The 12,616-nt window shown below is 38.7% G+C and overlaps 3 protein-coding genes across 6 annotated transcripts in view; 2 read left to right on the top strand and 1 right to left on the bottom strand.

The window, feature by feature from the left end:
• Nucleotides 1-490: 490 nt before the first annotated feature.
• Nucleotides 491-3,089, top strand: LOC113156625 (mast cell tryptase-like). Its single transcript, XM_026351861.1, has 7 exons — nucleotides 491-564; nucleotides 1,430-1,450; nucleotides 1,659-1,821; nucleotides 2,008-2,276; nucleotides 2,462-2,607; nucleotides 2,696-2,965; nucleotides 3,075-3,089. Exons 1-7 carry the CDS (start codon nucleotides 510-512, stop codon nucleotides 3,087-3,089), a joined length of 939 nt encoding a protein of 312 aa, XP_026207646.1. The 5' UTR covers nucleotides 491-509.
• On the top strand, nucleotides 2,934-6,462 carry LOC113156673 (polyserase-2-like). Its single transcript, XM_026351918.1, has 9 exons — nucleotides 2,934-3,002; nucleotides 3,108-3,270; nucleotides 3,364-3,632; nucleotides 3,723-3,868; nucleotides 3,950-4,241; nucleotides 4,402-4,573; nucleotides 4,669-4,934; nucleotides 5,018-5,127; nucleotides 5,215-6,462. The coding sequence occupies exons 2-9, from the start codon at nucleotides 3,125-3,127 to the stop codon at nucleotides 5,479-5,481; spliced, it is 1,668 nt and encodes a 555-aa protein (XP_026207703.1). The 5' UTR covers nucleotides 2,934-3,002; nucleotides 3,108-3,124; the 3' UTR covers nucleotides 5,482-6,462.
• Nucleotides 5,617-12,616, bottom strand: part of LOC113156667 (integrin alpha-M-like) — a 35,055-nt gene continuing 28,055 nt past the window's right edge. For all 4 annotated transcript variants that reach the window (XM_026351909.1, XM_026351911.1, XM_026351910.2 and 1 more), the window contains 20 exons: nucleotides 12,442-12,559; nucleotides 11,542-11,678; nucleotides 11,325-11,471; nucleotides 11,021-11,233; nucleotides 10,774-10,907; nucleotides 10,456-10,595; nucleotides 10,227-10,378; nucleotides 9,942-10,067; nucleotides 9,752-9,825; nucleotides 9,149-9,290; nucleotides 8,936-9,034; nucleotides 8,756-8,835; nucleotides 8,590-8,676; nucleotides 7,976-8,045; nucleotides 7,784-7,882; nucleotides 7,543-7,623; nucleotides 7,086-7,190; nucleotides 6,785-6,898; nucleotides 6,596-6,706; nucleotides 5,617-6,483 (listed from right to left, as the gene is read on the bottom strand). In XM_026351909.1, coding sequence (XP_026207694.1) covers nucleotides 6,355-6,483; nucleotides 6,596-6,706; nucleotides 6,785-6,898; nucleotides 7,086-7,190; nucleotides 7,543-7,623; nucleotides 7,784-7,882; nucleotides 7,976-8,045; nucleotides 8,590-8,676; nucleotides 8,756-8,835; nucleotides 8,936-9,034; nucleotides 9,149-9,290; nucleotides 9,752-9,825; nucleotides 9,942-10,067; nucleotides 10,227-10,378; nucleotides 10,456-10,595; nucleotides 10,774-10,907; nucleotides 11,021-11,233; nucleotides 11,325-11,471; nucleotides 11,542-11,678; nucleotides 12,442-12,559 — 2,358 coding nt within the window. In that variant the 3' untranslated portion in view covers nucleotides 5,617-6,354. The remainder of the gene's footprint in view (nucleotides 6,484-6,595; nucleotides 6,707-6,784; nucleotides 6,899-7,085; nucleotides 7,191-7,542; nucleotides 7,624-7,783; nucleotides 7,883-7,975; nucleotides 8,046-8,589; nucleotides 8,677-8,755; nucleotides 8,836-8,935; nucleotides 9,035-9,148; nucleotides 9,291-9,751; nucleotides 9,826-9,941; nucleotides 10,068-10,226; nucleotides 10,379-10,455; nucleotides 10,596-10,773; nucleotides 10,908-11,020; nucleotides 11,234-11,324; nucleotides 11,472-11,541; nucleotides 11,679-12,441; nucleotides 12,560-12,616) is intronic.

The following is a 12,616-nucleotide window of genomic DNA, read 5'->3' on the forward strand; positions in this document are numbered from 1 at the left end:
TGATATAATCCGAGAGCATTTGTGTTCATGGGAAACACTAGAAGCTCAGTTGTTTTGAATTATTCCATCTAAGTATATTATTTGATAGGACTGAGCACTATTTTGACTGTTCAAAGGACAAAAGCCGTTAAATAAAGAACAAACAAACAAAACCATGACCGCATTTTATTCCAGTAATCACATCAAAACCGATGCACAACATTGTTCTTACAATTTCTCCTATAGGTAATTGTATCTAGTTGTCTTTGTGTATTGATAGCATCACTTCATCTTTAATTCTTTCAGTTTATGACTTACAGTTAAGCAGAGCCTCTGAGGTGTGGAAGTGTGAAATTACATTACTGGATGGTCTTTTTTCCCAAAAACATTGTTTGTCAAAAGGAACAAGGAAACTGTCCAACTTTCCTCGAGTTGAGTCTAATGGGAGGGGCCCATCTCCCGGCAGGTGACAGGTCAAGCCAAGCATATAAAGCGTTACAATCAAGAATCATACAGTCATAACGCATACAATGGCTTTGAGGCAAAGGATCTGGGTATTGACTCTGGCAGGACTTTTATCTGCATGTAAGTCACATTTTAAGTTGGGCACATATGGGCTTTTGGGCTGGCACAAAAGTAGAAATATAATTTCTGTGGGAAACCCATTATTTGGTGCTACATATATTACATTATGAATATTAATAAAAATGTGTGAGACTTTTAGATCCCTGTAAAAGTATTCGTTATTATTATTAGTAATAAAATCTGTATTGTTGTGGCACCGATTGATAGATGGATGTGCTTGTATAACATTAATTATATATATTTTTACTTTAAATAATCCAAAATGTACTGTATGTGCATAAGATTTGCAAAATAACAAAAGCTAACCATTACACTCAGGAGGTTTAGAGAACACACTGTTTTGGTCTCTCATTAATTTAGACTCAAAGTGATATTATTATTATTATTATTATGATTATTATTATTATTATTATTATTATTATTATTATTATTATTATTATTATTATGATTATTATTATTATTATTAATGTAGACTGATATAGCATGTTCACTCAGCTACTACTAAATTCCCTCATTATCTTTATGTTTTTTTTCTGGAAATACAACTTGTGGCATGCAGCAAAGGTCTCTAGCTGGGCTAGAACTGCAGCAGTAGCATGCACACTAACCACTAGGCTACGAGGGACTGTTCTACGTTATAACCGATCTTTACAGCACTTTTCCATATTAGAAAGTGGTGCCAAAGAAGAGTATAATGATCAAGACAGGACACTGATACTGAAAAAGAAGCATAAGCCAACTCATTTTCTATTTTTTACCAGGGGTGGAACCTAATCTGACTCTATTCTTTTGTGGTGTTTGCCTGGAAATAGCCGACTATGCTCAGGTTGATATGACTAACCCATTTCTGTTGTGTCTTTCCCAGCATCGCATGCTCAGCTTGATGGTAAGATAAACTATTGTTTGCATTTATATATACCTGCATTCCTTTAATTTATCTGTTAGATTTTTCTTTACCTGACAATAAAACATTTTATCTGCTTTTCCAGTGACAACCTGAAAAAATATTTACTTTTTCTTTTTGCTAATATTATTTGAACAAATATGAACTTTCTTTTTTCTTTTAAGTTGTGCCTCACTGATTTATTTTCCAGTGTGTGGCACTGTGACACTCAACACCAGGATAGTTGGGGGTGAAGATGCTCCACCTGGACATTGGCCCTGGCAGGTTAGTCTGCAGATAGCCGGTGGCCACTTCTGTGGGGGTTCCCTCATCAGCAAACAGTGGGTGATGTCTGCTGCTCACTGCGTCTCTGGGTAGGTAACACAACTCTCCATTTAGTCTTTATTATTAAAACAAAAAAAAAAAATGTATGCAAATATTTGTCTCAGTGGGTACACATCATAATGGAGATGTCTATTACTGACATTGTTGAAATTCCTGGAAGCAGGGTTGGAACCATACACATATTGACATGTTAGTTCGTGCTGTTTTACCTTCAGCACAAACCCAGAAGGATGGACTGTCGTGTTAGGACGGCAAAACCAGCAGGATAGTAGCCCAAATGAAGTGTCCACAAGTGTTGCTGAAATAGTGCTGCATCCAAACTATGACAGCAGCATCAACGACAATGACATTGCTTTGCTCAGACTCGCCACACCAGTCCAGTTCACAGACCACATCAGACCTGTGTGTCTGGCGGCCAGTGGCAGTGTGTTCAACAATGGCACTGTGAGCTGGGTCACTGGCTGGGGCGAAGAAAAGGAGGAAGGTGAGTATCTAAGTACTACTTTGTAGTAAGATTGTTTTTAAAAGTCACAGACTTTCCAACGCTTGTGAGTGTTAGTATTAAATAGTACTTTCAACTGTGTTTTTTCTAATTAATGTGGAGTGTCCTATACAAAAACAACCTGCCTAATGCCTATAACAAAATACCTAATGGTTTTGTGTTTTTAGTATCCCTCCCCTTCCCCCAAGCTCTGCAGGAAGTAGAGGTGCCAGTGGTGGGAAACAGACAGTGTAACTGTCTCTATGGAGTCTTTACAGTAACAGACAACATGATCTGTGCTGGTGTTCTGGCAGGAGGCAAAGGCTCGTGCCAGGTAGACTGCCTCATGTGAATTGATCATTGTTGCGAAATTCTTTGAAGAGTTTCTCAACTTTTCTGACATGTCCTTTTCTTGTCTACAGGGTGACTCAGGAGGTCCAATGGTCAGCAAACAGGGCTCTGTCTGGATCCAGTCTGGAATAGTTAGTTTTGGTCTTGGTTGCGCTCGGCCCAATCTGCCAGGAGTCTACACTAGAGTGTCTCATTACCAGTCCTGGATCGACTCCTACATCGACCTTGATAAACCAGGCTTTGTCCTGTTCACCCCCAGTGGGCCGGATACTGACAGCAGTTACACCTGTCGTGGTTTACTACCTCCTCTTCATGATACTGCAGGATCAGACCCAACCACAGTTGCATTTCCAACATCTGCCAAATCAAGTGCTGAATGTAAGTACAGTGCCTGTCTCAACATATTAAATACGTGTATCAATGTATTTATTGTTTTAAAATTAATTCGAGTTTTATGCCCCATGATATGCCCCATATTTACAGCGTGTGGCATCACTCCCATGAACACCAGGATAGTCGGAGGAGAAGATGCTAAACCTGGACACTGGCCCTGGCAAGTTAGTCTCCAATTATTTGGCAGACATGTCTGTGGTGGTTCCCTCATCAACAGAGAATGGGTGATGTCTGCTGCTCACTGCTTCACCGGGTGAGTAGCTGAGGTATATGCATTTTATACTGTATGTCTGAGTCTATGGTTTGACCATGCTTTTCTTCATGCATTGTGCCATTTTTACTGTAGTACAACTACGTCTAGATGGCAGGTTTTTCTCAGTCGTCACAACCTGCAAGGCACAGTCCCAAATGAAGTGTCCAGAGCTGTTGCTGAAATCATTGTGCATCCAAACTATGACAGAGGCACCAACAACAATGACCTTGCTTTGCTCAGACTGTCCTCACCAGTCCAGTTCACAGACCACATCAGACCTGTGTGTTTGGCGGCCAGTGGCAGTGTGTTCAACAATGGTACAATGAGCTGGGTCACTGGCTGGGGAACAATCAAGGAAGGAGGTGCGTCTGCTTGGTACTGACTGATGTTTGGTCTGAGTGTTGTAAAACTGTAGGTGATGTGTGAATTGTGTCTCTTTTTGTTGATATCAGTGTCATTACCATTGCCTCAAACTCTTCAAGAAGTGGAAGTGCCAGTTGTGGGAAACAGACAGTGTAGCTGTCTCAATGAAGCCTACACCATCACACAGAACATGATATGTGCTGGTGTTCTGTCAGGAGGCAAAGACTCTTGTCAGGTATTAATAATTGTGTTTGCTCATATGTGAAAGTCACAATGTAAAGCAGTGAGGTTCATTTTCTTTTTCTCTAATACATAGGGTGACTCAGGAGGTCCAATGGTAAGCAGACAGGGCTCTGTCTGGATCCAGTCTGGAATAGTTAGTTTTGGTCTTGGTTGTGCTCGGCCCAATCTGCCAGGAGTCTACACTAGAGTGTCTCAATACCACTCCTGGATTGACTCCTACATTCGCTCTGATAAACCAGGCTTTATTCTCTTCAGCTCCAGTGGGTTGGATACTGACAGTAGTTACACCTGTCCTGGTTTACTACAAACCCCTTCTACCACTTCTACCACTATTAGTACTACTACTACTGCTCATACTGTAGAACTGGAAGAAAACACAGATCTACTATCTAACACCACCAGTCCAACATCTCCCATGTCAAGTAAGTAATCTAACTTCTTATTCATACAAATAAACAGCAAATCAACTTGAACTAAGTGTTAACACTACCCTGTTATGGTTCTCTTTATGTGTTACATTTTCTGCTACAGGTTCAGTGTGTGGCAATGTTCCCATGAACAGTCATGTTAACAGTGGCATTGTCTCTAGAAAAACATGGCCCTGGATGGTGAGTATCCACAAAAATGGGAACTACACCTGCGGAGGAACCCTCATCACTGATAACTTTGTCCTCACTGCTGCCCAGTGCTTCTCTGAGTAAGTCTAAAAATCCTTCGTGCTGACTGGTTGTTGATGAAGACGTGGATATGCATTTCTAAGGTTGCCTTTGTCTCTCCCAATCCTCCCTACAGCCCCAATCCAAATGCCAAAGAGTGGAGTGTGTTTCTTGGTCAGCGACACGTAAATGGCTCTGAAGAGTTTGCAACGTCTTTGGCTGTTGTGAACATTACAATGAGCAACATGACCAGCTCCAATATTGCACTGCTGCAACTGGCTCAGTCAGACAGCTACAAAGATTATATCCAGTCAGTGTGTGTGGACTTTAATAACGACAGATACTTCCCCATTGGAAGTCGATGCTGGATGGTGGGCTGGGGTAAGGGCAGCAGGAGTAACGTTTTATTAAGCTTTTTTCTTTGTTTTGTGGAATATAATCACATGTATTAATGTTTAGTTTGTTGTTTTTTTGTTTTTTTGAATGTGCTGATAAAGATGGTTATAGTCTTCAAAACCTTGAAATTCAACTATCCAGTTGCGGGAATATTTCACATTTGGAAAACATTTGCACTAATACCATAGACCTTCAACAGGTAAAGAAAATATTCTCCATCCACCAGTGTTTCTGAAAGCTGTTTTCCTTGGTAAGATAATGAATTCTTCTGTTTTTATATGCACAGGGGGATCAGGGCAGCCCTGTGCTGTGCAAATCAGACTCATCTTGGTTCCAGGTGGCTGTTGTTTCTATCAATGAAAACCAATCAGTCCTTGCAGATGTTCAGGTCTTTGCAAAAACTTCAAGATTCAGATCGTTCATAAAGACGACAGTTGGCAACTTGCCGAATCTGGCAGCAGCTGCAAAAGGAAACGCACCAGATTTGTCACTTCCTTTGCTGCTTTCTTTTGCTGTCCCCATTACGTCCCTGTTCCTGTTGTCAAGATGTTGAGTCTGTGGTCACTGGGGTTATTGTTCATTATTGCACTTAAAAGCCACTGGCTAACAGCTCTGACATTTATTCATAAGCCCATATCTACTGTATACTCAGGTAACATTGCTAAAATGATTTCACCACAAAGCCCAGTTAAGGTATTTTACTGCCATTTTATTGCACAGAAAATCTATTTTTAAATGTGTTTCACTGAATCCAGGTGGATACATTTTTAAACAGTATTATAGATGCTTGTTTTTTAAAAATGTGTTACTTAAATCTTCTAAACATGACGCATGACATTAAATGTCACATATGTCATATAATAAATGTTTGAAAAAGCAATAAGCACTGGCTTTTTTCTAACATAATTCAAAATGGAGCAACAATATATATTACATAATTTATTCCTAAACAAATCAGTTCATATTTTCAATAGCAGTTTTATGAAATTCTTTTTTTTTTAACAAGTAAGCAGCACATACACACACCACGTTTTAGCAGATTTACAGAAAAGAAAGAAAAAGAAAAGAAATGAAACTGATTGTACAGTACCGATTTTGTTTTTCACCTGACTGAAACTATTAAAATACAAGTGCAAAAGTATTAGATTAAAATAGGCAAAATATTTAAAAATGTAATTTAATAAAGGCTCGTCATCAGGATCACGTAGGCTGTATGAACCCACTGCCCATATAGTGAACATTTACCCTTCACTATCACTATTATATTACAGGCTGAGCCTGAAGCTCTATTAAAATAAATAATGAATGAGTGGGTGAGGAGTGATTTCACACACAAATAAGCTCTCAATGCTTTCCTAAAATATTGATTTAAAAGTGGAGTATTGGTACAGATTAACCTTAAAATTAAGTGATAATTATACAGATATTAACAGCTACTGACACAACGCATTTCATGGTATTCTGGTGCAGGAGCACCTCCATCAGCCCCTGGATCTGCTCCTTCTCCTGCTTTCCGATTAATCATCTCCTTGTATTTACTCTTGAAAAAACCAGCCTGAGAGAAAAAAACAAAAAAGGCTAAATAAAGACACATCAATCCTGCTTTAGATAAGATAGGATAACTGCTGAATACTTGAAAATGAAAATACAGAAAGCTGTAGTCTCACCTTATAAAGACCTGCAGTGAGTAAAGTCAGTAGAGCCAACCCTCCCAGAGACCCTCCGACAATCTCCTTGGTGAAGTCTGGTTCAGGATACACTTCTACCTCTGCCTCAATCTGAGAGGTAACGCGATTGAATGTAGATCAAATTCACACTCATTTAAACACAAATAAGAGAATGAGATGTGTAATCACCTTTCGAATAGGAGGGTTGGTATTAGACCCTGTTGAAAAGTAGATGTACTGGTTTCTGTCATACTCCAGACTGGCTGTGCTGGTCAAGAGGAATTTGGCAGAATGAAGTCCAATCTGTTTAGAAACAAAAGCTTGATTTAATCTTTTGTGATGTTAAACTCTTATTTCTGAAACATTTATTATTATTGTTATCACATTAATCAAAACCAGTTGTAATCACGTAATTCCAAATCCAGCACTTCAAATGTATAAAACATAAACCCTTGAATTCGTGAACCACATTCATCATTTAATTAGTTACCTGCTCGATCCACCCTGAACTAAGGTTGGCAGATATTATGTACTGTTTCTTCTCCCCTCGTCCCATAAACCCAGTGAACACTGCGCACCTGGCTACAGAGCAGCCCTGTTGGTGAAGAAGTAAGCAAATAAAGCTGTAATCCATTTGCACGTACAACTCTAAATATATATCCAAATATAAGACAAAGCTGATTTCAAGCCAAGTGCCGACGTTTTCTAAAATACAGTAATAACACAAATATAGGGACTAATCTGACAACAAAACTTGTTTCAGCTGCCTTTCATACAATTTCTTACAAGCTTGCTCCCAGAATTCGTGTATCGCTTCCTTCTTGTGTAATAAAATTTTTCTGAGCTGGCACAAGTTTGCAGATAAATAAATAAAAGGTCAGTTTCGTCTTTTTGTGTATTTTAGAATAAGTCTCAGCTTCTCTGGATAACTGTATAGACATTCTTACCACTGACTTATTTTTCTTTATCTCAGTAACAAAATCTTTGAGAGCAGGTTCTTCATCCTTGTCCCTTTGGCAGTCTGAAATCTGAAATAGAGCAGATTCATGTCAGACAGAGATTCAGACAGAGAGACAGACAGAAAGATGTGGTCCATACATATGGTGGATATGACCAGCTATCCTTGAGGCTGTAGTTGCATTAAGAAAAAAAAACAGTTTCAGGTTTGGTAGTTCCATCATACTTTACCTGTAAATTGCTTGAATCCACCCAGATGTCTTTATCACCCAGCTTTACTGGCACCCTGATCACAACAGTACAATTCAACCCTCTGATATCATTTATAACCTAACCGAAGGAAAGAGAGACAAGGAGAGTACTGAAGGGGCTGAGCATGTGCTATGGCCTGAATCAAGGTGAAGAACTGCTGTGATATCTTACCCAAAGTGTTTGTTGGAATGGTTTCTGCAAATTATTCTTTCCGAAAGTGAAACTGTTGTAGCTGAGGGAACTGATATTGAACACAGACATGTTTGATATTTGATTAAGATCATACAGACATGGACAAAATGATTGGCACCCTTACCTTAAAGAAAGAAAAACCCACAAAGGCAATAACTTGAAACTGACAAAAGCAATAATCATTTGTATCATGGTGTGTACCACACTCAACATGGACCACAGAAATCAATTTCAATTACAAATTAAAGAGACAGATAATATGAATGGTAAGAAAAGAGCCAAGAACTACTTCCAAATACATTAAAGGTGAAATCTAAAACACCCAAGAATGGCTTAGAACAAATCACTGGACTATTCTGAAGTGGCCTTCTATGAGTCCTGATCTAAATCATATCGAACATCTATGGATAGAGCTGAAACATGCAGTCTGGAGAAGGCACCAGTTTCATTAGTTTGTTTTTTTAAAAACTTCTGTTGAACCACAACTCAAAACCAATGTCTGATTTTATTTGTCAGTTTATTATTAAGTTATTTCAGTCACCTTTGTGGGTTTTACTTTTCATACTAATTGTTTCACATAGACCAATACAAACCTTTCAAATGTGAAGAATATGCTGTATTTTACGTCAATCTCTCTCTTTTTATAGAGTTCGCTTGAACTGGAGTGATCCGTATTCCCACTAAAAGGAAGAAGTGGCATTAATTGTTGTCTTAGTTGTTATTAAATGTTGCGTTTATGGCCAGGTAACTGAACAGTACCTGGTGGCATTTGCAGTGACAAAAATCCTCCTGTTGAGCTGACCATCATTATCAATTCCATAAGAGACTACGAAAAAAGCCTAAAATAAAATGAATGAGACACATTACATTTTCTCTGCATTTTACAGGACTGTCTTTGCAGCCTGCAGCTGTGAGAAAGATGCTTCTGTACAGTCAAACCTTAGCGCCGCTCTTGAAAATAGGCCTGTCGACAGTGCATTCTGTCTTTCCTCTTGATAAGCCATTTTCACTGTCCAAGGAATTGCAGTCAATTCTTCCCTTTATAAAAAAACAAACAAACAAACAAAGTCACCCATCAACTGGAGCTGTTGTGTGATCTGAAAAATGAGCTGAGCAGAGATGAACTTGAACTGAATTGTTCTGACACCTTACCTTCAGAATTGTGAACTTCCTGTAGGAGAGCCCGGGTGGGTATGTGAGAATAACACGGCTGTTGTAGGAGTTTTCACCTCTGTTCTCCACTGAGACTGTGGCTTCCAACAGTTCATCAATACCAACCCTAACCTCTGAGGAGCTGACACAGGATGAGAAGAAGAGAAATGTGTAGGAATTCACGTAGCACACTAACACCTACGTCTATGCCTATCTGCAGTCTAACACAGTCATGGTGCCAGTGCCAAAAATATGATATTAAGTTTATGTGATGTTTAAGTTGACCACAAATACCTCTACGTAGTCTGTACCAGACCGTGCACTGTGAAGTGGTGAACTCACAAATTACTTAACAGATCAACATTGTCTTTTCCACTAGCATGACTAAAAATATTGTACGAGAATTCAGGTTGAACAATTGTCCAGACAGTATCACGCTAACTGAAAGAATAGCAAATAAGATATACATACGTGATTTGATATGTTATTGATATTATTAATATTGATATCATTCTTATACATATGCAAACCATTTGTACTTTCAGAAAAGAGAAAAGACAAGAGAACAACAAACACAGCTCATGCTTCACTTTTGTCATTCACCTGGTGAAGTTGAAATCCAACTTTAGGTTATCGACACACTTTCCATCAGTGCCACAGTTGATCTCAAAGCCTAACTGTAGAAGAGAGGGTGAAGTAAACTGTTTGGTAGGAGATTATTTGCAACTTCTCGCTATTTGTGTGAATAATTACAGCAGCAGGTTAAAACTTAGTGTCTCTAAAGGTCACTTACAGGATGAAAGGTTAAAGTTTGAGCCCGCTGGTCCAGACTTGGTTTGAGGTTTGTACTAGAGGGCACTCCATCAAAAGTGAATTTGAGCTCATTGCTAAGTTCATTGAGAGCATCCTCTGGACAAGCCTGTAACAGAGCACAATTACAAAAATACTTTTTGTTAAGTTTAAAGAGAGTTGGCTGCAATTCAACATCTTATTAAAAGACAACATTGTTGTTGTTTTGTAGGCTCAAACTGTCATTGTGTGTCTGTGTGTGTGTTGTTGGAAGATTTGAACAACTCACGTCAATAGAGAACTTCACGTCGAGGCAGTTTTGCCCCATGGAAATCGTTGTCGAGCCACTCGACTGTCGTTGTTTTTCAGAGATGTAAGCTCTGTTGTTTGGGACCTTGCGAGTGGCATCCAGTGTTAAAGTATAATTAATCTTTGCTTGAGCTGGAATAAATACATTCATAAGTTAGTCGTGTACACACATTTATATATAATAGAAGAACAATTGAAAAATAGGAAACCTGTATTTGTTGTAGAGGAGGTCATGGTAAAGCAGATTGTAGCTGTGTTCACCAATGGTTTTGAACAATCATCGTTCTGAGTGGGGATTTGGGTTGGATTGAATGAAACCGAAGCTTTGACCATTACTATAGGCTTTGATCTGGACAGAGCAGAGAAATACATGTGAACAACATTTTAGGTTTGTAATTTATAAAACTCTCTTATACCATCCATAAACATAATCTGTCCCAGATTTTGAAATTGTCCTAACATTTAGTTTGATCTACACACAGCAAAGGTAAACTTGTGATTGTATGATAGCGGTATCTTGGATTTACCTGAGTAAGACAACTGTACCCTTTGAACCCACGGCTAAATCAGGCAGTTTATCCCCACTGCGGTCAAAAGACGACTGACTGATCGACATGCCAAAGAACCTCAGTCCTGACTGGACTTCAGAACCAGCAATTCTCTATGCAGACAGAAGTGTTTTAGTTAACCATATTGAAAATTGTATAGATTTAAAATAGAGTGGGAAAAAATCCAAAGGGCATTAAATCTTCCTCTATTGTTCTTTGATCTCACCTGTGAGTAAGTAGGATTTATCCTTCCTGCCTCGCCATTGAATATATAGATGCTGCCTTGACCATCATTTTCCAAAGGTGCTCCAACTGCCAGATCATTGAGCTTATCTAGGTTAAGATCAGGCAGCACAGCTAGAGAAGATCCAAATCTTCCTTGGGCGAATGCGCCCCCTCTCAGTACTAGTGGACTAAAATCTAAATTACACTCGACATTCTGAAAAAAGGGATGAAAATCAATGTATGAGTGTTCATTGAAGAAAAAACTAATAATTCTTCTAATAGCACTGGATAAAACTGTCATTTACCAAATTAGTTAGAGTGCAAACGTAAACTCTTCCCTCTCTGTCAGACTCCTTGTACATAGGGGCAGATATGAGGATTAGGTCGGTGTACTGGTCCTCATCCAGATTCATGGCACAAACCTCTGCTCCAAAATATTCACCACTCTGAAACTGTGCAAGTGACAAGTCATCAGCACATAAAGGAGGAAAACAACAAAATATATCTGAATTGTAAACACACCTGCCATGGAAAGGGATCAATCTTTTGCAAGAAGCTGTTTCGGTAAACTGTTATCACAGCTCCCATGTGCCGAAACCTTGGGGCACCAGTAATTGTCAATGGGCCCTCAAAGGTTGTGGCAACTGTCATAGAGTAACCTAGAATTAAAGAGTCAAAGGTTTAACCACTTTTTAACTGTTCATTTTACAAAAGGAACAGGGTAAGAAAGAGTGTATATGTTATAATAAATTATACATTTTATGTTTAATCAAAGAGAGAAAAGGTCACTCTAGGATAACGCCTATTCTATCAACAAGCCTGTTGCTGCAAAATATTGGTTTCCTGTCTTGAGTCACCGTATGTTTGATCAGGAAGTGTCTTCATATGTTACATGAACATTTCTGGAATAAAGTAAAGAAGTTAATGCATGAAACATCCAATCTGACTGCATAAGATAAAAGTCTGGTACACCATCTCACAAATGGAAAGGCACGCTTCACAATAATCACTTTAGGTTACACTATTTTTATGAGAGACAAGGCAACGTAAAAGGATAACTTGCTGTATTATTATTCTAACAATATGGATCTTCTGTCATGACACCATTAACCACTGAAATGTCTACTTAAGCTGACTTCTTGAATTTTCTGACAGCTTATTGGCTTCTGCACAACTAAGGGGCTTTACAAGCATATATTAAAGCTTTAAATTAATCTTTTTGAGATGAAACTGTATATTTTTTGTGGAAAAATACAGTACTTTTTGGTGTTTTATGTGTGGCATAAAACCTTTTTTTCTTATTCTAAATTAGATCTAAATTCTGCATGTTTGTATGTATACCATTTCAATAGAAGGGAGGTAAGGTTGCAGTAGGGCAGTGCATATGCAAAACACGTGTATGTCTGAGTTAGTTTTTCTTACCCAGATAACTGTCAGGATCAATTTGTCCAGGCTCAAATGAGCTCATTGTGTTTGTGTTTGTGTATAGCAAGTAGCCTCCTTTCCATTCATTGGCACCAACAATGCCCAACTGAATTCCCTGCAAGTCAGAAAGAAATGTAAACATGTGTTTGCTACTAAACATCAGCTAACAAAA

The sequence above is a fragment of the Anabas testudineus genome, chromosome 19 (assembly GCF_900324465.2).
Source record: "Anabas testudineus chromosome 19, fAnaTes1.2, whole genome shotgun sequence".
NCBI lineage: Eukaryota > Metazoa > Chordata > Actinopteri > Anabantiformes > Anabantidae > Anabas > Anabas testudineus.

Bases quoted from the DNA above. Each gene is read 5' to 3' on its own strand.
- LOC113156625 (XM_026351861.1), top strand. From the start codon at position 510: ATGGCTTTGAGGCAAAGGATCTGGGTATTGACTCTGGCAGGACTTTTA. The intron at 1,451-1,658 runs GTAAGATAAACT...TTTATTTTCCAG, and splicing joins ATCGCATGCTCAGCTTGATG to TGTGTGGCACTGTGACACTC. The intron at 2,608-2,695 runs GTAGACTGCCTC...TCTTGTCTACAG, and splicing joins GAGGCAAAGGCTCGTGCCAG to GGTGACTCAGGAGGTCCAAT.
- LOC113156673 (XM_026351918.1), top strand. From the start codon at position 3,125: ATGAACACCAGGATAGTCGGAGGAGAAGATGCTAAACCTGGACACTGG. The intron at 4,242-4,401 runs TGGAAGAAAACA...TTACATTTTCTG, and splicing joins TACTGCTCATACTGTAGAAC to CTACAGGTTCAGTGTGTGGC. The intron at 4,935-5,017 runs TTTTATTAAGCT...GTTTTTTTGAAT, and splicing joins TAAGGGCAGCAGGAGTAACG to GTGCTGATAAAGATGGTTAT.